Below are 23826 nucleotides of genomic sequence, written 5' to 3' on the forward strand. Positions count from 1 at the left end.
TACTATTAAAAGATATTTGGAATGTGTTCACTTCGTCTGTTTTTACATCATTGTATCGGTGCTCATAGATAGATTGCGGATGTCTCATTGAAACTGGTAAAGGTTAAAAGGTAAAGGTGCAGCCCAGCAATTTCTTGCTCACACCACTGTATGTGAAAGAGCCTCCACTAAATATCCTAAAGGGGATATTTGGCCCACTCTTTCACACGGCCAGACATCTTGTAAGTGATGGAGGTCCCCACACTTTCCTCTGCCATGCGCGACCTGCATTCAATCACACGACCACAACACGCTGCACGCAATCGTTTTCCGAGGTGCACGCGCACATTTAACACGTCGGGAAAGTTCGTTCGAGGTTTACAAAGTTAATCACAACACAAGCCCTGGCTCTTGCTGTTTGGTATACAATCATCTTTTATATGAATAGGATGGATGTCAGGAAGATCTTCCTTTATTCTGTTTTAACGGTATCGTGTCCATTCACAGTGTTGCTCTTGTTTACAAAGTTAAGGGGAAATGGGGATAGCTGATGCATAGGTTATAGACTTTATTGTTGATCGGCTTGACAATGCTTTATCAATGGCAGTGGCAACAATAGTAAAATGTATTCTTTTTAAATATAAACACCAAAATAGGCATATTCTTAACACATCAGCTACTTGTTAAAGCGGTGGCAGTTCAATCCTGGACATCTGTGTCTGCAAGCGGTGCTCTCGGCTGCCTCAGTTACTCTTGCACTGCAGCTCGTGCCAGCGATCATTATTAAAGGCTAAATAGACTAACAGACATGATGTCTCCTTCGTATATCTGTCTCTCCACGTGCAAAATAAAAGTATTCTTTATTGTTTTAAGTTATATGATTTTGTGTCCAATGATGACCCATATCATAAAGGGATGATCTTTGCCTATGGCATCTGGCAATTCACCAGCATTGACTCCATCAATCAACTATGCTGATTAGACACTGTATGTATGTTGGACTTCTTTTGCACCGTACTTAGTCAACCGTGATAATCGAAGGTGCGGGGGAGGAATAAACTAAACACAAAAAAGCAGTTCTAAAGAAATTAGTTTTCAATCTAGATTTGAAAGGGCATAGCTCCAGTGGCTTCCGAAGGACCAGCTTTCCAGTTGGCCACATAATCTGAAAGCATGCGATACAGTGACCATCTTTGTTCGATGGTTAACCAAAAGCCGCCTTTGTAAGGATGACCGGAGTTTGCGTGATGGTTTATGCTCCTTGACGAGATTCGCAAGGTATTGTGGTTCATTTGTGATACAGCATATGTCAATATTTTGCTTGTACTAAATCAATGCTACTGAAATAATTCACTCCCAGAAAGCCGTGGGCCTGATGGGATGTGTAAAAAATACATATTGTTTAATGTGGGAAGACAGACATATGGAGGAGATATGGTGTTTACTTGCCTATTTTGTTATTTATATTCTCCGCAGTGTTGCTGGTAATTGCTTTGATTTGTGGGCCGCTCTGTGCAGCAGTTCAGGGCGGTTTCTGTTCACAACAAGCCCTTGGGAGGACTCTCCCAGTTGGTTGGTGTGGAGGAAGAAAAAGCGATTGAATGTCCGGACCCTTTGTGTTGCTTCGTGAAGTGGGTGGCCTTACTGGAAGGGGCAGGAGGCACACAGCCTCACCAAGCCCTGGCCTGTGTGTTTTCTTTCAACAGTGCATTTGCAGGTCCCTATACAAGTTATATTTGTCAGGTCCCTTTTTTCAAGCGAGGCTTGTTTATTTAAACTGCCTCCATCTGTCAGTACCACTTACTTTATAGATAACATTTAGGATAATAAGGATAGGTTTATTTGGTAGTCTGTAGCCACATAATACGCTGTTTGCCAAAGGCAGCCACATAGGCCGGCATGGGGTGTTATTTCCTTCCCATGAGATTGCCTTATGTTGGCTCTTCGTGTTTTGGGTATTGCACCTGAACCCTCAGCACCATGTGATTCAGCTTAGGAAGTTCGTGCCGATTCACGGCTCGTACACGGATTGGCCTCAAGCGTTTTTCTTTATCTCCCTTCTTTATCGTCTAAAAATAACAATCACTCGCATGACCGACTAGTTATAGGGTGCAACACACTGCATGTACAGTGCAAGAGCACATATCCTTAACCCAAAGCTTGATTTTGTTGGTTTAACTGTGCACTCTGTAAGCAACTTGTTACAGGGATCTGAAGAGCCCCTAAATGGGCTTTGGTTAAAATCTATGATCACCGGGCGATGGGGATTCCTGTGAGAGTCATACGCTGCTCCTGCTGATGGCTGGTGCACACTCAGCGAGGGATGCGTGAAAAATTGGAGGCGCGATATATAATAAAACCAGTCCCTGAATGAAACCATGACGTTTCTCTTAAGTAATCTCGTTGAAGTGCAGGGCACTTTGGTCCTTTGATGTCGCTAAGATTTAATCCCTAACCTGGAACTGCGGAGTGAACATGTAACGTTGTAGGCATGTGGTTGGCATCGGCACTTGGTTGGCATCGTTGGACCAACGTTGGAACAAAGTTGGCCCAACGTTCCATTTTTACTGGGCACGCATTACCTTGTGGACACGTGTCCAATCCACTGGAGGATTTGTACGGTTGACGTTCGTCCTGATTTGCCAGGAATTTGTCTTAGTTTTCCCTCCAGGTTTCTCTGCAAATGTGCAGGTCGATCGTAGTACAATTACAAATCAAGCTACAGATATGTCAAATATATGTCGGGTGATCATTGTACTTGAATGCTCACGGTAAAATATAAACGTCAAGATTGGCACAGACGTGTATTTATAAATGGTAGCCACACTTGTTTAAATATAGCAAGTCTGCTTTATGTTCTTTTCCATTCCACCTGCCGTATCCTGAATGTGTGTTTTTCCATGGAATTTTCTTGCCAAGGGCTGTTATGCATTTCCCGGTGACAAGGTGACGCCGTCCGACAAGCCGGCGGGTTCTCACACGCCGTGATGTTCATTTGCGTACAATGAATGCACGCGGAAATGAGTGGCTTCCTTCAGCGCGCGATGCCTTTCGCTCGTGCAGTGATTTTGATAACGTAGCAAAGCGTACGTAGTACATCGCGCGTGTTTGCGTGCGCGCGCACACCCCCAGTTCAAAATGTCGCTCAGCCCCTTCGCGTGAACGCCATTGTCTTAGTGTTTCCACAGGGCCACAATTATGAACGCATTTTGTCAGCTCGAGCGGAGGTCCGTGGAGACGGTGGCACTCACAATGAGCCTTTACCATGAGGAAATTGTATTTTGGAAACGGTCAATTATTTTGCTCCCGTGTTGGGTGTATTGATGTTTCTCTCTTTGGCAGAGAAAAACACATTAGGTGTCTTGCCTCACGGCAGATGGGGAGCGTACGTTCACAGGAAGTTCCCGTTTTTTTATGCTAATGTTGGTCACGTGACCAGGAAGTGACGATGTTAGATTTCCACTGTACCACGCGGGCGTCAGCCATTACACAGATAAGTCAAGATGGCGGCACGCATCGCATCTCAGTGAGACCACAGCCGCACTTGTCCATTGTGGGAGCTTAAGAAGCATTATCTGTAAGTTGTTTATATTCCTATAATATTGGAAATGCTGTTGTAATGTTGGAATGACCGTTATAGCAATGTAAATGCCTTTATGGTGCCGTTAAGTTGTTGTAGTAAATATGAGGCCTAGTTAGTAACAAAGCCTGTGACTTTCCTTATTGTGGATGTTACTTGTGATTTAGTAGGTCGAGTCAGACTTGTGCCTATGTTGCGATCCTGAGAGTGATGACGAAGTATCTTATCCACAGTTTAGTGTTAAGTGTAATGCTGTACATTTGGGGTGCAGTGGGATGAATACACTATGTGCCTGTATGCAAAGCACCAGCTTGTGCCTTTGTCTAGTTGTTCAGGGGTAATGTGGGGGCCTGGTCCTTCCAGGATCTATTGTTATCTGAGACAATGTTCTGATGCTGTGGTGTTCATTGTGTGGGTGTTTCCGAATTATAACAGATGCTGTATCTGTGTTTTCTCACCAGTTTTACCTGTTACAATCAATAAATTACGATCGGAGTTGGACGGTCATCCTGGCTCCGAGGGTTTATTGAACACATGGTTATCTACTCGACTAGCGGTGCAACGCAGCGTACAGCGAGGCCGAGATAGTAAAAAGACACTCTTCTTCAAGTTCCCAAGAAGTCCTGCAGCCAGCTCTGCAGTCAGCTCTGCAGCCAGCCCTGCAGCCAGCTCTGCAGCCAGCCCTGCAGTCAGCTCTGCAGCCAGCTTTGCAGCCAGCCCTGCAGTCAGCCTGCAACAAGCAAGGAGCTCTGCAACGAGTCTACATTAAAATCGTGCTGCAAGCATCGCAGCATGGAAAGCCACAGTTCAGCAGGGAGAGATGCTGAAGATGGTGAACCAAGCAATCCAGGATCTCCCATCCTGCCTCAAGAGGACCAAGGGAGTTCAAGGCCCCAGAGGGAGGTCAGGTTGACGCAACGGGCCTTGGAAAGCTATGAAGCTGAGAAACAGGACCTTGATGCCAGGATACAACGGGCATGGAACCGGGTTGAAGCAGATTTATCTGAAGCTTCAAACGCCTCAGACACAGTGGCCTCAATTCAGCGGGCCATCCAGCGAGTGAATGTGAGCAGCTCAAGCTACAAGCTCCTGGCAAATAAATACATCTCGCTCCTGATGAAGGTGAAAACAGATGAGGGCATTGAGGGAGTGCGCAGACAAGAGCACTTCCTTGAACTGCTCGATGATAATGTGCAGGCAGTGATACAAGATGCAATGGACCGTGTGGAGGGCTTAAGAGAGACACGATCTCAGCACTCTGTCTCATCCAGGTCCACCACAAAATCTAAAGCCTCAGCACACTCAAAGACATCATCTACTAGTATGGCAGCAGCTCAGGCACGCGCAGCAGCAGAAGCAGCAAACGCCCGTATTGCCTACATGGCTGAAGAGGAAGCCATGCTAATTGAAAAGGCCCACATACAAGAAGAAGCAAGCATAGCAACTGCTGCCGCACGGAGGAAAGCAGAGCAAGAAAGTATATTAGCAACTGCTGCCGCACGAGAGCAAGAGAGTATATTAGTGGCTACTGCTGCGCGGAAGAAAGCAGAGCTTGAAGAGCAAGAGAGTATATTAGTGGCTACCGCCACGCGGAAGAACATTGAGCTGGATGCTAAGTTAAGCACCCTACAACTCAAAAGGGAAGCAGCTGCTGCAATGGCCCAGGCAGAGGTGCTCGAGGCAGCAGCCAACCTGGATAAGGAAGAGAATTGGAGTGAGTTTGGCACTCAGATACCTGTCAAGGACCGTGATCAACTCACCAGAAAAAATATTTTGTACTGGTCTGAACAATGCATCAATGCTCCTCCACCAAACGATACTGAACAAAGGGTGGACGTTCAGGCATCGCCATCTCCACACCGAATGAACATTAATGCTGTCTACAGGAATGGTGGAAATGCATATCCTGCCCTGGCAGTTAGTCGCCAACTCAGCGTCGCGCACGTGGGGTCAGACGTGGATGCACCAAGTCAGACCCACATTCCAGACAGTCACATAAAGGGATCCAGCCAACGTGATCGAAACCCTTTGGGCCCACAGTCCAACGCCATCGCAAATGACGGCATGCTAGGCAATACAGCCAATAATGCCGCCTCACAAGCGCCAGTATGGACACACCCTGGATCAGCAGGACTAGGAGACTTTGCTAGGTACCTGGCTCACCGCGAACTAATCAACACAGGACTCGTTAAGTTTGATGACCACTCTGAGAACTATCGAGCCTGGAGATCTACCTTCAGGAATGCAATCCGAAATGCAGACATCTCTGCAAGTGAAGAACTCGACCTGTTGGTGAAATGGTTAGGAAATTAATCTGCAGAGTACGCGAAGAGGATCCGGTCAGCAAACATTGACGACCCCGCCTCAAGCCTGCATGCGGTGTGGGAGAGGCTCGAGGAGTGCTATGGTAGCCCAGAAACCATTGAGAAGGCTCTCTTCAAGAAGTTGCAGAACTTTCCAAAAATCTCTGGTCGAGACAATAAAAGGTTACGGGAGCTTGGAGATCTTTTGATGGAGCTTGAATCAGCCCAGGCTGATCCCTACTTACCAGGTCTCATTTTCTTGAATACCTACCATGGCGTGAACCCCATCGTAGAGAAATTGCCATTTGACGTGCAGGAAAAATGGAGAACAGCGGGTTCAAGATACAAGTCAGAGCATCAGGTTGCATTCCCCCCATTCTCTTTTTTCTCAAAGTTTATCCGCAACCTGGCTAAGACTAGAAATGACCCGAGTTTCATGTTTGGCACCACGGGGATTTCCAGTCCAGATCTCCCAAAAATGGAAAGGACAACGGCGAAACGAGGAACAGCGAGAGTGCCAATTTCCGTACACAAGACTGAGGTCTCTCCTGCGACATTCGCAGACTCCGTCCAGGCAACCACCACAAAGAAAAAGATAGAAGATCCAGAGAAGCAATGCCCATTACATGATAAACCTCACTCCCTCCAGAAATGCCGTGAGTTCAGGAGGAAGCCATTGGAAGAGCGGAAGAACATGCTGAAAGAATTTGGAGTGTGCTTCAAATGCTGTGCTTCTACTAACCACCTTGCAAGGAATTGCAAGGCAGATATCAAGTGCGAGGAATGTGGCAGCGACAAACACGCAACTGCTCTGCACACATTTTACTCGAAACCCAGTAGCACTAAGGCTTCCGATCCCGAAGCAGAGCACGGCGGGGAGCAAGGCGAAATCGCCGCACTCACTTCATCAATCACAACCAAATGCACAGAAGTCTGTGGAGAAGGCTTCAAAGGAAGATCTTGCTCAAAGATATTCCTCGTCTGAGTCTATCCCAAAGGACATCCTGAAAGGGCAGTAAGGATGTACGCCATAATGGACGACCAGAGCAACAGGTCTTTGGCAAGGTCAGAGTTCTTTGATCAGCTAAGTGTAGGTGGGAATTCCTTTCCATACACGCTCAGAACATGCTCAGGACTGATGGAGACAGCGGGAAGAAGAGTGAGCGGCCTCATGGTGGAAACCATAGATAGCACCATGAAGCTAGCCCTTCCTATGGTGACAGAGTGCAACGAGATACCGGACGACAGGAGTGAGATTCCCACGCCCGAAGTTGCACGTCACCACCCACACCTGAAACCCATAGCAGAGTTCATCCCGCCATTGGATCACGCGGCACAGATTTTACTTCTGCTCGGCAGGGTCATGCTGAGAGTCCACAAGGTTCGTAACAAACGCAATGGACCTCACGACGCTCCCTATGCCCAGAGACTCGACCTAGGATGGGTCATCGTAGGTGACGTTTGTCTGAAGGGAATACACAAACCAGACCACATTAGCACATTCAGAACGAGTGTGCTCACGAATGGACGCACGTCGCTCTTCAAACCGTGCCCCAACCACTTCACGCTGAAAGAGGAACTCGGCGAGAGAAGTCAAGGCTGTACCGTGCAGACTTACGAAGAAGCCACCATGACTTCGCTTATGCATCCACCGTCTTCGTTGGAGTTTGTTCCTCCACGTTTCTCCAAGCCAGTCCTGACTGACGGGAAGAAGACTAAGGTGAAGCCGCTGCTCGTCGCTCTGCTGGTGGTCGTGGCGGTGGTCGCTGTGACCGTGGCCTCTCCGTTCCTCGACTCGGAGCTATCGTCCGAGTGGGAATTCTGGAAGGAGTTCCACGGCAAGGCCCCACAACTGGAACATACCATCTCAAGGCTCGAGCTGTGTGGAGCCATTCTTGCTACAGAGGTGGTGGAACTGATCTTAGACGAATTTGACGTCAAACTGGACGCGGTCAAGTTCTACACGGACAGTAAGGTCGTACTAGGCTACATAAACAACCAAACCAGAAGGTTCTACACCTACATCAGCAACCGGGTGGAGCGCATCAGGAGATCGACGCAGCCGGAGCAATGGAATTACGTTCCAACTGACCAGAATCCAGCAGATCTCGCAACTAGGTCCGTCCCTGCATCTCTGCCGAATCAAACTATCTGGCTGACGGGTCCAGCGTTCCTGTTACGACGTGACGTTGGCCCATGTACTACCAAGGAGACCTTTGGACTCTTAGAGCCCGAGTCCGACAAGGAGATTCATCCTCTAGTGACAACTTTCGTAACAAATGTGCGACCAAGAAGTCCACTGAGTCCACACCATTATGAACATTTCTCGAAATGGACGACGCTTGTGCGAGCGATAGCACATTTAACGCATATGGCAGACTGCTTCCATCGCCCGATGAGAGGCACCACTGGTAGCTGCAATGGATGGCATTACTGCACAGTGCCACGCACTAAAGACGAGCTTTCCAGAGCAAGGAAATCAATCTTCCGCTGTGTGCAACAGGCAGCTTATGCAAGTGAGATCAAGGCCATCAACAAGGGAGAAGACCTTCCTAGGGTCAGCACCCTCAGGAAGCTAAACCCCGGGATGGACAAAGACGACTTGCTCAGGATCGGTGGTCGGCTAGGGAATGCAAAATTAGATGAGAATGAACGAAACCCCCTCATAATCCCAAGCCAGAGCCACATCGCAATCTTACTCGTGCGCCACTACCACGAGAAGGTCAAGCACCAAGGTCGGCACTTCACAGAAGGAGCAATCCGATCTGCAGGGCTGTGGATCGTTGGAGCAAAGAGGTGCATCGCCAGCACAATCCACAAGTGTATCCCGTGTCGCAAGCTACGTGGAAAACAGGAAGAACAGAAAATGGCAGACCTCCCAGCCGATCGACTCAGTGTGGAACCTCCCTTCACCTCTGTAGGGATTGACGTGTTCGGACCGTGGACAGTCATCTCCCGCCGCACCAGAGGAGGGCTCGCGAACAGCAAACGTTGGGCAGTGCTGTTCAACTGTATGAGTACACGAGCAGTGCACATCGAAGTCATCGAGTCCATGGACTCTTCGAGCTTTATAAATGCACTCCGGAGGTTCTTCGCCATCAGAGGGCCAGCCAAGCAACTCCGTTCTGATTGTGGAACCAATTTCATAGGAGCATGTAAAGAGCTTAAGATCAATACGGAGAATGTCGAAGATTATTCTGTCAGGAAATATCTTAGTGACCAAGGCTGCACATGGATCTTCAATCCTCCCCACTCTTCGCACATGGGTGGAGCCTGGGAACGCATGATCGGGATTGCTCGACGCATTCTCGACTCCATGCTATGTGATGTCGGGTCCACACGGCTCTCTCACGAGGTCTTGACCACTCTCATGGCCGAGGTCTCAGCCATAATTAACTCAAGACCCCTGATCCCCGTCTCAACCGACCCGGAGTCACCATTCATCTTGACTCCTGCTACACTTCTTACCCAGAAGACAGATGTGCTCACAGCACCTACCGAGGAGGCCAGCACTGCAGACCTCTACAGACGTCAATGGAGACAAGTGCAGAGCTTCGCGAACACGTTCTGGCGTCGCTGGAAAAACGAGTACCTTACGACACTCCAAGTGCGCAACAAGTGGCAGTCTAATAGACCAGACATCCAAGAAGGCGACCTCGTCCTACTGAAGGACAACCAAGCCAAACCGAATGAGTGGCCAATGGGCCGCATCCTCAAGTCGATTCCAAGTGCCGATGGAAAAGTTCGAAAGGTCGAGGTTATGATTGCGAAGCAAGGAGTCGCAAGAAATTTCATCAGGCCCATAGTCGAGATAGTACTACTTCTCTCTCGCAAAGATATGGACAAATAAGTCGACCCGTTGAAGTTGTTATACACTTGTTTATGAGATAGGAAATAAATGGTGGTATCTCCTAGATACCAGACGGGGAGTGTCTTGCCTCACGGCAGATGGGGAGCGTACGTTCACAGGAAGTTCCTGTTTTTTGATGCTAATGTTGGTCACGTGACCAGGAAGTGACGATGTTAGATTTTCACTGTACCACGCGGGCGTCAGCCATTACACAGATAAGTCAAGATGGCGGCACGCATCACATCTCAGTGAGACCACAGCCGCACTTGTCCATTGTGGGAGCTTAAGAAGCATTATCTGTAAGTTGTTTATATTCCTATAATATTGGAAATGCTGTTGTAATGTTGGAATGACCGTTATAGCAATGTAAATGCCTTTATGGTGCCGTTAAGTTGTTGTAGTAAATACGAGGCCTAGTTAGTAACGAAGCCTGTGACTTTCCTTATTGTGGATGTTACTTGTGATTTAGTAGGTCGAGTCAGACTTGTGCCTATGTTGCGATCCTGAGAGTGATGACGAAGTATCTTATCCACAGTTTAGTGTTAAGTGTAATGCTGTACATTTGGGGTGCAGTGGGATGAATACACTATGTGCCTGTATGCAACGCACCAGCTTGTGCCTTTGTCTAGTTGTTCAGGGGTAATGTGGGGGCCTGGTCCTTCCAGGATCTATTGTTATCTGAGACAATGTTCTGATGCTGTGGTGTTCATTGTGTGGGTGTTTCCGAATTATAACAGATGCTGTATCTGTGTTTTCTCACCAGTTTTACCTGTTACAATCAATAAATGACAATCGGAGTTGGACGGTCATCCTGGCTCCGAGGGTTTATTGAACACATGGTTATCTACTCGACTAGCGGTGCAACGCAGCGCACAGCGAGGCCGAGATATTAGGTGTAAATTGTTTGCTGTTGTCCCGGCTCTTATAGTGTTGTTTTCTGGTGATTTCTGCTTGGTCGTGGGTTTGATCCTCACCCTGATGGCAGGTATATTTGAAGTTTGCACGTTCTCCCCGTGGTCGCGTAGATTTTTCTCCGGGTCCTCCAGTTTCTTTATCTCCACATTTAGAAACGTGCGTTTTGAGTATTTGGTAACTGCTATACATTTCCACATGATAAGCCACTTCGTTGAGCTATCATTTGTGAAAAAGAGCTATATAGCTCAGTGGCCTTACCTGGTAAAACGATATATATATATAATTATAGTTTGGGTGTTTCTCTTTGAGGTCGCTTATTGAAACTGCTGCTGATGTGATCTTGCCGTTAATGACAAAAAATGTATTTGGCGATGCTGCTACTGCTGCGGTGGCATTGGTGCACAAGCACAATAAAAAAAAACTCAACACATTCGTCGGTAATACTGTTGCTTTAAAAGGAAACATAGAAAAATAGGCAACATTTCAGGCAATGGCCCTTAATTTTAAGTGCTTTGAAGAAGCGCCATTCCCCCGAAAATCACATATTATGTATTCTCCCTTTTAAGGCCACAGTGTTATTGAGAAATGTTCAGAGTTGCTGTCAATTGTGTTGTGATGGCCATAACAAGATTTTTCAACGGTGTAAACACACTGTGAGCTCTTGCATAATTAGAAACAATCCTACTCTTACGTTTTACATTAAACCAAATTGTTATTTCCCTCACGTCACGAGCATAATTATTTAGCAAAATACATTTTCATATATGCATTAAGAGCACAGTTGAACATGTCCATGTTTATCTATGTTGTCGCTCTTGTGATGCTTCATAATGTAGCAGTCATTCACCCTAGCAAGCCTCAAATAAGTGTCAACATCAATGTTTTTAATGAGGGTCATTCTTTCATGATGTTTAGCCAGGACCTTTTTTGCTCAGCTATTTCCTTTCTGCGTATTTCTAAACGCGCATGTGAGGAGGTGATACTCAAACACCTCCGGAGATAGATCACGATCCAATCGCTTTTTTTACATCTCTGGAACTGTGGTTCCCCTGAAAAATGCATGTGACATACATGGTAGGGAGCGGTGGTGTAGCGGTTAGCGTCCTGCGCTACAAACCTGGCATCCTGAATTTGATTCCCGCTCACGGCCAACACCAGTGACGTTTATCTTAACTTGTCCTGGGCCTCCCCTAGGTTGACTCAGCCTCAAATGAGGACCTGATGCGGTGTGTAAATATCGCCGCTAGGGAGACAAAGGCGGTCGGACGTGGTGTTGGCCACGCACCCCCTCGTGTGCCGTGCCAGCCTTCATAGGTGCTCGCTAACAGCACTTGCCCCAACACGCTGTGAAGGCTATACAGGGGATCTTTGTCTTTGATCCCCGCACGATCCACCAACTCCACCTCAAAGTGATGGATTTCAGGCAAGCAACTCCCACATCCAGCAAATGTAAACGTGAATAATGAAAACGCGAATTGAAGTTTGATGGTACTGTATAATGACATTTTAGTACAGAGGATCCCTGCCAGAATGTTGGGCCATTTTATGGGATGCGTATCTCTGTGCCTGGCTGTGGCATAGGGATAGAGATGTCGGACGTATGTCGTGTTACAAGCTCTCATGTCAGTTGAGGCAGTGTGTGTGTTTGCTCACCAAACGTTGTGCGTGTGGGGGGAGCGGTGGTGAAGTGGTTAGCACATTGTGCTATGAACCAATTCCTGCTCACGATAGCGATGATCATCTGAACCAGCCCTGGGCCTCCCCTAGGTGGACTCAGCTTCGAATAAATACCTGGTATAACATGTAAACATCGCTACTAGGGAGACAAAGGTGTCCGGACTAAGTGCTGACGACCCACCCCCTTGTGTGCCGTGCCGGCCTTCATAGGTGCTCATTAACAGCACTTGCCCTAACAGTCTGTTTTTGCTATATGGTGGATGTTTGTAGATTTTTTTAATGCTCACCAATTATACGTAAATACATTTACTTCTGCTTTCATTGTCTATTAGACATCAAGAACAAGAGGTTACGATGGCCAATGGTGTTGACACCACCACAACACCTCACCACCAATAATGTTTTACCCAATGTTGCAGTTGTTGCCCAGTCACCAACCAACTAACAAAGTCACTTCTCTGAGCCTACTGTTACACACATTTGTGTTTTCATATAATTTTGCCTAATTACTGTAACGCCTCATTGCCCTCCCCGAACTCCTCACCGCGACACTCAAAGTGATCCAGAATGCACCTTGCCCGACTTCTTGCATGCACCCAAAATCATCACCGCTTCTATTATCTCCCCCCTCTCTAGCTTCTCTCATTACTGTGAATACATCAGATTACTTCTCTATATGGTGGGCCATTCTTCCCAATCAAGGAACATTTTCCTGAGGTGGCACAATTTGTGTACATTCTTTTTGCCATAAAATGATGTTTAGTGATATATATATAGCGCTGCCATTCATACAAATTGCATCTCACAATCGCTGAGGGAACCTCAGACAATCGGCAGACGGGTAGTGAAGCAGCGCTATTGACAATTGCCTTAGCTCTGCGGTCCACAATATATGAAGATATGTTTAAATGTGGGAGGAAGCCAGAACACCCGGAGAAATCCTATACATGTGTAATGACAGAGTGACACCTGCTGACATGACAGGGTGACACCTGCTGGCCTGGGAAGGGATTAACGGGTAATGCCACAGAGGTAACAACCAATCAGGGAAGGAGGTGTATCTGGGGCAAAGGTGGGGCTCGCCGAGATACTCCGGGAACCTGCTCGAAGGTTCCACGAGAGGGCGTGGCCGGAGGCAGGGCCTAGCCACGCCTGGGGGGATATAAGGGGGAGCGGACCCGCAGCTCGGGGCTCGTGTGTGGGGTCCTGGCATGTCGCTGTTCACCGACATCTCTCTCCATCGTCCGGCCACGTGGAAGATCTCCTCCGTGGGTTCCATTGCCGTCGTCATCACGCCGCCAGCCAGCGGCGGAGACGACTGAGGGCGAGGGTACGACGCTGAGTGATCGGCTGTGCGTGTAGCCAGTAGAGGTGTTATTGCCACGAGTATATTCAGTGGGAGGAAGAACCAGTGTTGTGCCCAGTGTGAGTAATAAAGAAGAAGTACCCTCTATACGACGTGTCGTAGAAGTTGCTCATTACACATGTGAGGGGGCAACTGATAAGAGTCCATAATAGGGTTATACATTTTTTAAGACTGAAACAGGAGGATTTCTCCACAACTAAGGCTGGTTGTAATTACCGGAAAAACGTACTCGAATTGTAAATGTTGTGGGTTTACTCTCCAACACTACTAATTAATTGGCATGTTTTAATTACGTGAAAAACCTTATTAATTGGCTGTGTCGGGTGGTGGCGGAATTAACGACACATTTATATTTACACGATTTAACCCCAACAAACCTCTTATGGATAATATTGGTCACGAAAGCCTTCTTGCTCTACCACCTTCTTCTGGAAAGTCACTAAAACATAACGCTCTCTGAATTGCTGCGACACAGTTTGCACCCTTCTTGATAGTATGTCATCACCAATTACCACAGGGGGAAGCAGCGGGATGCTCTCTACTTTTTTTTTTATATCCTGCTTCTGTCCGCTGTACAGAGCGTAGAAATTATTTTCTTACCGTCCTTTTAGCTCAATGCAAAATTACCTTCATTGCATTTTTATAAAAATGTGTTAATTGTCTCTGCTTGTTCCCGAAAAGTAGAGGGAGAGTTGCAGACAATGCATTATCATTGGGCACTGAGCACGTTGCACCTCGAGCACGCTGCATTTCGAGCACGTGCGTCGTGCTTTGCTGTGCAAATGCATTTTTTTTTATCCAATGCCATAATAGAGGTTTTTGGGTTAGATCGCGTAAATATATAAATGTGTCATTAAAAACCCACCATCACCCGACACATCCAACTAGTGAGGCTTGTCACGTAAACAGAACGTGCCAATTCATCACTAGTACAGCACACCGGTGTGTTGGAGAGCCAAGCCACAACATTTACAAACTGAGTACGACGTTTCACCAGTAATTACAACTAGCTTCATCAGGCGACAGCCAGATTTGTGAAGTCTTACTGTTTCGTATTTGATGATTCGCTTCCATGTAGCACTAAGGCAGTAGCTATCCGAACGGTTACAGTTATTTAGATTTCTTTCAATTTCGATAGATTCTCTAATTAGTCTTGGCCTGTAGTAGCTAGTTTTGCACAAAACATCACCATTATAAAAATAAATTGAGAGTCCTTGTTGGCACGCGTGTTCTGCTACTGCTGACAGTTGTATTTGGGAGAATTTAATATTTATCTGATGTTCTTTTAGTCTAGTGCTGATCATTCGTCCTGTTTGCCCAACATTAACTGCACGTGTGGTAAATGAAATTCGTTACAAGTTCCGTACATCAGTGTGTTCTGGCTATCGCCTGATTAGGCTGGTTGTAATCACCAGCAAAATGTCGTACTCGAATTGTAAATGTTGTGGTTTAACTCTCTAACACACCGGTGTGCTGCACTAGTGACGAATTGACATGTTCTGTATACGTGACAACCCTTACTAGTTGGTTGTGTCGGGTGGTGGCGGGATTTTAACGACACATCTATATATTTACGCGATCTAACCAAAAAACCTCTATTATGGATGATATTGGTCGCGAAAACCTACGTGTTAAACCAAATCCAATGCCCACCCCTACATCTGGCTTCAAGCAGTGAGGAGATGAGGGTGGTGAAATGATAATAATAGTTCTGTAATTTAAAAAACAAGAATCACTACTCTGGCCTTGCACTGAAGCTCATGGTGGAACCCTACGCAGCGTCACTCTTTGGACACCAAGGTCTCAGCCTCACGTCGGTTCTCTGCTCTCACCCCTTCGCTGTGGAACTCTTAAATCGCATTGCACATCCGCAACATCAATGCACTCTGACTAGTTTCAAGAAACATCTAAAGGCAACTCTATCTGTATTGGTTCATGCTTTCGAGCAGCCCTGAGCTTGGCTCCGTGACTCTGAGTTGTTAACTTGTCTGCACAATCTGGCACGTTATAAATGTCATTATTCTTCTTCTTTGGTTCTTTCAGTAAAGTTACGTAGATAGAAAAAGAATAATAAAGTGAATAAAAATAATTAAAATAAAATACAAATAAAAACCACCACGTTTCGATTGCAACACAAGCGGTCGTCATCAGGAAAATGGGGGTTAGCCTCTAAAGGCAAGCTGTTTATAAAGGTTTAAAATGGGCATAGTCGAAGTGTCAGCAGCATGGGCAGGGCAGCTAATGTTAATGTAAGTGATGATAGTAGTGGGCAACGACACCAATGAAAGGGCTGCCAGGTAAAGGTTTAACATGGGCGTAGCTCAGGTGTAGCAGCATGGGCAGGGCAGCCAATGTTAGTGGTGGTAGTCGTAGGCCACTCAAACGGAATGTGGTGACGTCACCACGCAAACGAATGCGGTGACACCTCCCACACAAACGGAACGTGATGCTAGTAGTGATGGTAGTAGTGATGCTTCTTGGCTTGTCAGGTTTCAGTATGAGAAATGCATCATATTTACCGATCATTTCCACTGTCAAGGCTGCCAGTCGGTGAATCTCACTTGTAAATTGCATTGTCAGCTGCCAGGTACTGCCGTGCTGGTGAGTGTTTTTTTTTTAGGGGGCAGCTTTCATGCCGATTGCTTGCGATTGGTGGGTGTTTGTACACAGTGTTTGCATGTCGGTGTTGGCGCGGGTGGTGGTGGGGGTGGATAGCAGAGGCTGTAAACGGGTTACACAGCCACACCACGTCTTGTGTGTGATGGGGCCCATGGGCCTGCGCATGCCACACGCGCAGTGCGTGAGACTTGCCAGCCCCGAATTCTTACGACACAGGCTGGGGGAAAACGACTTAGTAATTGTCACAAATGTGAGTGCGCACACCACTTATGGCTTCACTTGCAATAGGAACTGGGGTGCTGTTAATATAATGTCTGCTGTCAGGTAAGAATGCAGTTTTTCAAAATTATGTTAGCCATCGCCGGGAACTAAACTCAGGTTGCCGGGTTCATAGTGCAGTACTCTGATCACCATGCTACCGCAGATACTAAAATGTAATCAACCTTTTAGTTATTAGGACTAATAGCTACATTTTCTCCTTTATATGATGAGTATTACCACAGATACTGAATGCTGTCTTGCTCCTGATACTCAATACCAAGCAATGCGGCAGTCTGAGCGATGGCTATGGATGTACAGTACTGGCAGTAAGCCAATAAATATTATGAGGCTCTTAATTATGTTGTAACAAAAGTACTGATTTATCAAACAAGATGAATTTAGTAAAAAAATGCAGGAATCAGATTTGTTTTAATAGGTTTTAAGATGAGATAGCCAGGTGCCTCAGATGCGCTGAGCTGGAACTGCTGAGATCCTAGGTTCAATTCCAGGCAGTCACCTGGGATTAAACCGAGTTCTCGAGTGGATAAATTGATTGTCTCGGTCGGGCTAAAGAATTAATTGCACAAAAAGGGCATTGCATTGAACTTTGGTTCAGCTCTGTCCCACCTATAGAGCTGGTGGAAATGTGTTACCCCTTTACTATGTGGACCACAGGTCACCTGAAGGGATTTCAGCGGTAGCTCTGTCGTGTCCGCTTCCGTGGGCCATTCTCTAATACTAAGCATCATAATGCAGTGCGAGAGATCCAAATGGATCGTCTCATGGCACAACATCGAGAGCGTGCTCAGGATACAATTGGGGGAAAAGAGAAAATAAAGCTTTAAATAAAGTGAAATTAATGCGTCGTGCGTGCGTGTGTTGGTGTAACGGGCAGGTTCATGGAGTCACGCCACCTGCACCTCTACATGCCGGCCATCATGGCTTTCATCGCTGCCACCACTTCCATCGTCTACTACCACAACATCGAAACGTCCAACTTTCCCAAGCTTCTGCTCGGTGGGTTGTATAACATGAATGAGAAAACAACAAAAACAATAACTATGCAGTCCAGCGGGGTGCAACAGAGCAGTCAGCTCACTCTGCGATTCTCCTTGCATGCAAATATTCTCGATTTTATCAATACAAAAGAGCAGAGAGAGGTACTGTACTCACACTCTGACACCACCTGGATTATATACTTCCTCCGTGGTGGAGTATTTACATAGCAGAGTGAGACTATACATTGTTTTGTCGATTCTGGTAGATGTTAGAGTCGTGATACACACATGGAACCGTGTGTGTGAGAAGTTACTGTTATACATTCATTACAGAAAGGATTGTACTAACTTAACATTGAACAATTTACATTTCCACCAGTGATAAGTTAAATAATGATTCTGCGATTTTAACTAACCTGACATTTGCACCTGGAAGGAAGTCTCTGGCTTTCTGTTGCAACACAATCCACATCGTCGTGCGTGGGATGGACATTGCACCGGAAGCACTGGGGACTCCCTCTGGCCGTGATGTAATGGGCAGGAAGGAGTGTCCGTTGCTTGCCTAGAGAGAGATACAGAAAAGAATGAGGAGAGTTAAGCCCCTTTGCGGTATCACCTGGGTTGCCTCTATCCTGATACCGTTGTTGTTGTTGGTGATGTACAGTGTATCACGTTGCTTTGTGACGATGTTTCTCAACAACAAATCTCGAGTTCAAAATGGATCTCAGGGAACAAAAATGTATCCATGTGCTCCAAATAATAAGGCGCATGAGAAAGTAAAATGTACCCCAAACTTGTGCCCGGTGTCAATAGAATTACACAAATCTAGTCACGCACACACACCTCAACCGAATTATAATACACACCCCCGACTTTTGCTTTAACATTGAATAAAAAAAGTGCATCTTTTATAAGTCAGAGCATACGGCAGTAAAACATTTAAACCAACATCCATTGCTATTTATATATATTTTGCAAATGTTAAACCCATAATCTTCTTATGTGTTTTCATGTGCCTAGTCTGCTTCTCATGGAGTGACTCGTTTATTTATTTATTTTACAATCGAGAGGTTTGCAAAGCAGTAATTTCAATATTTCTTGAAAAACATTATTGGAGGTCCCATTCAGCTGCGCTGGTCTTATATTATTTTGAGAATTATTTTTGCTAGCCTCCAATAATAGTAATAATGTTTCGTTTTATACGGCATCATTTATGCAAATTGTATCTCACAATCACTGAGGAACCACGTACAAAAAGGGAGGCAGCAGAACTTCCTTTTGAGCCGGCACCACCAATAATTGGCCAAGCTCTGCAGTTCTCTGTGAAATATGTTTTCCTTCAGGCAATTAATGAGTGTGTATACATGTCGGAGGAAATCAGTTTTCAGTGACTTTCACTGAGGTTCACCATGCGATACAGATCTTGAATAACAAGCCATTGGAATCTCCAACAACCACTGAGTGGATGGTTTTAATGTGGAAAACTATTCCTGGAAGCACTAACGTCTCCCAGACTTTGAATCGAACTGCATTCACCACAGTAGTTAACCAGAGGGGAGCTTTGCACTGATGCCACGTACGAAGCATCGGCTTACATCCTGTAAACTTGTTTTGCTAAATCACTATCATAGACAACTCTTCCGTCACTACACAATTACAATTTCCTTCTGTGAATTTCTGGACATTCTGGAATGATTCTAGCTCAGACGCTGGAGATGGGAAACCAGTAGCTTAAGGGATGGTGTGGGAGAGTGACAAGCGTGAATCATCCACTCTTTGGGGAAATGTTGTAAGTTAAATTTCACTACAAATACACACAATAGTGTTGTTATTTGCAGCACTTTTAAATACTTTACGTTTTTTCTTTAGTATACAGCATCATTCTATGTTGCTGTCGAATTGTATAAAATATATTCATCCATTAGTAAATCTACTGCTGGATCAATCCCTCCCCACACACTGTCAGTCATGGGGGTGCTCTGACCATACTTCACCGTGCAGGTAAGCGTGGATTGTTGAAGGCAGATAGGGGGTTTTCCAGGACTGTTCAGATATCACTCGTAACTAATGTTAGTCGTGGCTAGGAATCAATCTTAGGTCGCTGTGTTCATGGTAGATTGCCATAACCACTGCGATCCAGACCCTGACTCCTGTATATTTGAAGTTTGCATCTCGCTCTCCCCGTGGTCATGTGGATTTTTTTCCGAGTCCTCCGGTTTTTCCCTCCACATTTATTAATGTGCTTTTAGAGTATTTTGCTGCTATAAATATACACATGATAGGTGCTGGCCAACCACGCCCCTTCGTATATCGTGCAAGCCTTCGTGGGCGCTACTCACCAACAACACTTGCCCCAAGTTTCCTATAAGGCTATACGTGGGGATCCTTGTCTCTGTGCCCCTCCGCAGCCCTGCTGGTCTACTGGCTGCTGGCCTTCACCATGAAGACCATCAAGCTGGTGAAGTTCTGCGAGCACGGCGTCGGCTTCAACCAGCTGCGCTTCTGCATCACGGGGCTGCTGGTGCTCATCTACGGCATGCTGCTCTCCGTCGAGCTCAACGTCATCCGCATGCGGGTGGGTCCTCGGCGAGCCTGGGGCGGCCCCCGTGCCCAGGCCGTTACAAGCAAGTACCTCGCTGATCTCGTCAGCAAGGAGCATAAACCATCATCGCGTTAACTCTGGTCATCCTCGCAGCAGCGGCTTTTGGCTGGCCATTAAACAAAGGCAGTCACCGCATCGTGGTACTTTCAGATGTGCTTCTGCGGCCGTCTGGAACACTATTCCTTCCGATATTACTTTTAAATCATCTAGATTGAAAACTAATTTTTTTGAAACTGCTTTTTATGTTTAGTTTGTTGTCCTCCCCCCACACCTCCGATTAGCACAGTTGGCTATGTACGGTGCGAAATAAGTTCAACATGCATACATACAGGAGAGACCCGCACCCTGCGTGTTCGTCAGGGATAAGAAAACTAAACTATCAACTATTTTTAAATCTTACCAGGTAAGGCCTCCACTGAGCTATGTAGCTCTTTTTTCAGAAGTGACCTGGTCATCAGAAATGATGGCTCAACGAAGTGGCTTATCGTCTGGAAATGTTAAGCATCCAAATACTCTAAAATGTGTGATCTTGATTCTAAATCCACACGACCACAGGGAGAGAGAAAGACATGCAAACTCCAAATATACAGCAGTAGGCGTCAAGATAGGGATTGAACTTACGACCTTCTGTATTCCAGGCGAGGTAGTTAATATCTCGCCACAGTGGCGCCCATACGTTGCCACCAGTCCCAGTTTCACCAGGATTGTCCTCTTTATGTGGGAGCTGCCCTGGGAAAAATGTAAGTCTTGCCAGGACACTGACAATCCTGGTTTTCGTCAGTTGCATAATAATGCAACACAATTTTGCTTACGTGCAGTTCTCCCCTCTTCTGGTATTGTGAGATATACTTCTTCACGTGATATGTCCTGATTTGCTGTACCTCAGAGGCATCAACCGTATGTTGGGATAAGATGGGTAAGTAATAGAAATCGTTAATAGAGAATGGTGTAGTTGCGGCAGACGGAGATGAAAGATTTTAGGAGGGAGTGGGAGAGATTGGGGTAGGCATGGGATAAGAGTGGAAAAGAAATATGGATGAATCAGTCGATGACATTGGCGTGATACTGAATAAAAAATACCATTGTGCTGACAAGAACAGCGTGGTCTGGACTTACAAGGGGTGACTCATGCATTGGCAGAAGGCCGTGTGGGATTGGCGGAGCAATGTGTGTTGTTATTGTTCCATTCGCTTCACCAAATCGGACTAACTCTACCACGGTCAAGTGGACCTCTGCCAAAATATGAATCACAAACAAGATGGTTTATTTTTCCCATGCATTAGTGCTTTATCTTGTTGTTTAGAACTGCTTTTTATGTTTCGTTTGTTGTCCTTCCCCCACACCTCCAGTTAGCACGGTTGGCTATGTACGGTGCAAAAGAAATTCAACATATATTCATATTGGACTATGCTATTTCTTTTCCCAAGCTGAATGATTTCTCCTCATATAAAATATAATTGAATTATGAAACAATGAGCATGCCCTGCCTGTCTCTGTGGCCACTCTCCACGTCGCTCTGTGACCTGCCTCTGCCCTTACTTTGTAGTCAGTGCTCCTTCAGAGTTTCTCACATTTGTCTTCATATGGGTTTAGCTGCTCGTCTTACTTGGTCCTCTTCATCTCATCGTGTAAATCGAGCTCCCTTGCGAGACCTTCCACACAAACGAATTTGTCTCTTCGTTCCTGCCCTTTTTTAGCTATCATTCCACCACCTCCCAGTTGATTGAGGGAGTAGCACTGCATGGCGAACCCAGCTAGTTTAATTCCAAGCCGTTGCAAACTTTATTGGCACCTGTTCTGAGCCTTCACTTGGTCAACTCAGCAATGCAATGCTTTGGAGACTATAGTTGGTGGATCTGCATGAGATGAGAGTTGGTGAGGGTTGGTGGATCATTATAAACCGCAGCAGCAACACCATTATCATCATCATCAACATCACAAGCACAAATTGGAACATCTTTCACCATCTTTATTGCCATCTTCATATCCACATCATTGCTGTCATAATCATCATACTATTCATTAGCATATTCATCATCATCCATGTCATTATCTTCACCATCATCATCTTCATTGCCATTTTGAAAGTTGCACTAAGCTATCTTTAGCTTAACTCAACAATTTTGCACCTCCATTTTGGACGGAGCAACACTTGCACACATTAGCGACCACACATCCATGCACAGGCCACTGTGACCATACCTCCATTCACAGGCCACTGTGTCCACGCGTCCACTCACAGGCCACTGCGGCCACGCGTCCACTCACAGGCCACTGTGGCCACGCCTCCATTCACAGGCCACTGTGGCCACGCCTCCATTCACAGGCCACTGTGACCATGCCTCCATGCACAAGCCACTGCGGCCACGCGTCCACTCACAGGCCACTGCGGCCACGCGTCCACTCACAGGCCACTGCGGCCACGCGTCCACTCACAGGCCACTGCGGCCACGCGTCCACTCACAGGCCACTGCGGCCACATGTTCATTCACAGGCCACTGCGGCCACATGTTCATTCACAGGCCACTGTGGCCACACATCCATTCACAGGCCACTGTGGCCACACATCCATTCACAGGCCACGATGGCCACACATCCATTCACAGGCCACTGCGGCCACTGCAGCCACTATGGCCACGCGTCCATTCACAGGCCACTATGGCCACATTCGAGTACATTAACCCTAATGGCCGAGCTCGGCCGCATTTGTCCCTCCGTGCCCCCTCGGTCACAGAAGTACGTTGGCTTCCGCAACCCAAAGAAGGTGAAGCCACCCGAGGACCTGCAGGACCTGGGCGTGCGGTTCCTCCAGCCGTTCGTCAACCTCCTGTCCAAGGCCACCTACTGGTGGATGAACGCCTTCATCACGAGCGCGCACCGCCGCCCCATCGACCTCAAGAGCATCGGCAAGCTGCCCATCGCCATGCGGGCGCTCACCAACTACATCCGCTTTCGCAACGCCTACGAGGAGCAGAAGGTATCCCGCGTCGTAGCCGCATTATAGGATTTCTCCCGTTGCCTACCGCAAGAGACAAAATAAACACGTTTAAGACGATGCACCTTGCACGCGCGTGCATATTACGAGCTGGTGTAGGCGTGGTGTCTGATACATTAAACATTGTGATGCTTCTGGGCCCTACAGAAGCAGAACGCCCCAGCCTCAAACTTGCTTATTCCAACTAGTTAATCCCAACTAGTTTCCTCAGGTGGGTCTCAACCCCCTCAGCAGTAAGGTGTAACGCCCCCTGAGGAAGGCAGCAGGGTGTTGTATGTATGTATGTTGAACTTCTTTCGCCTTGTACTTAGCCAACCGTTCTAATCGGAGGTGTTACAACCAAGCTAAATGAATAAGTCAATGACTTGCTGCCAAAGGCTTTGACCGACCATCTACATATTGAACTTAAAATAAAACATTGCCATTTTTTTTAAACCAATATAATAGATGAGCTACAAGAAGGCAACCTGGCTGCAAGTACAATTAAAGTCACGTGGCTTATGTGAAGGGGTTGGTGCAGTGATTGGCTTCATCATTCCCACACAAAACTTACTACACACAGACAATCTGCAGTAGTGCTGCATGACATGGACCAGTCTCTACCAAGTGTTGTCTGATTATTATGACATCAGGATTCGTCTTCTTAGCTACCACCCAGTTCTGCACTGGTAACACATATTT

At 46.6% G+C, this 23826-nt stretch overlaps 1 protein-coding gene across 3 annotated transcripts in view; it reads left to right on the forward strand.

Moving 5' to 3' along the window:
• LOC144936460 (ATP-binding cassette sub-family C member 8-like) overlaps window positions 1-23826 on the forward strand; it is a 113917-nt gene that overhangs the window by 9832 nt on the left and 80259 nt on the right. For all 3 annotated transcript variants that reach the window (XM_078863530.1, XM_078863528.1, XM_078863529.1), the window contains exons 4-6: window positions 17446-17567; window positions 19957-20123; window positions 22885-23127. In XM_078863530.1, coding sequence (XP_078719656.1) covers window positions 17446-17567; window positions 19957-20123; window positions 22885-23127 — 532 coding nt within the window. The remainder of the gene's footprint in view (window positions 1-17445; window positions 17568-19956; window positions 20124-22884; window positions 23128-23826) is intronic.

Source organism: Lampetra fluviatilis, chromosome 16 (assembly GCF_964198595.1).
Source record: "Lampetra fluviatilis chromosome 16, kcLamFluv1.1, whole genome shotgun sequence".
Taxonomy (NCBI): Eukaryota; Metazoa; Chordata; class Hyperoartia; order Petromyzontiformes; family Petromyzontidae; genus Lampetra; species Lampetra fluviatilis.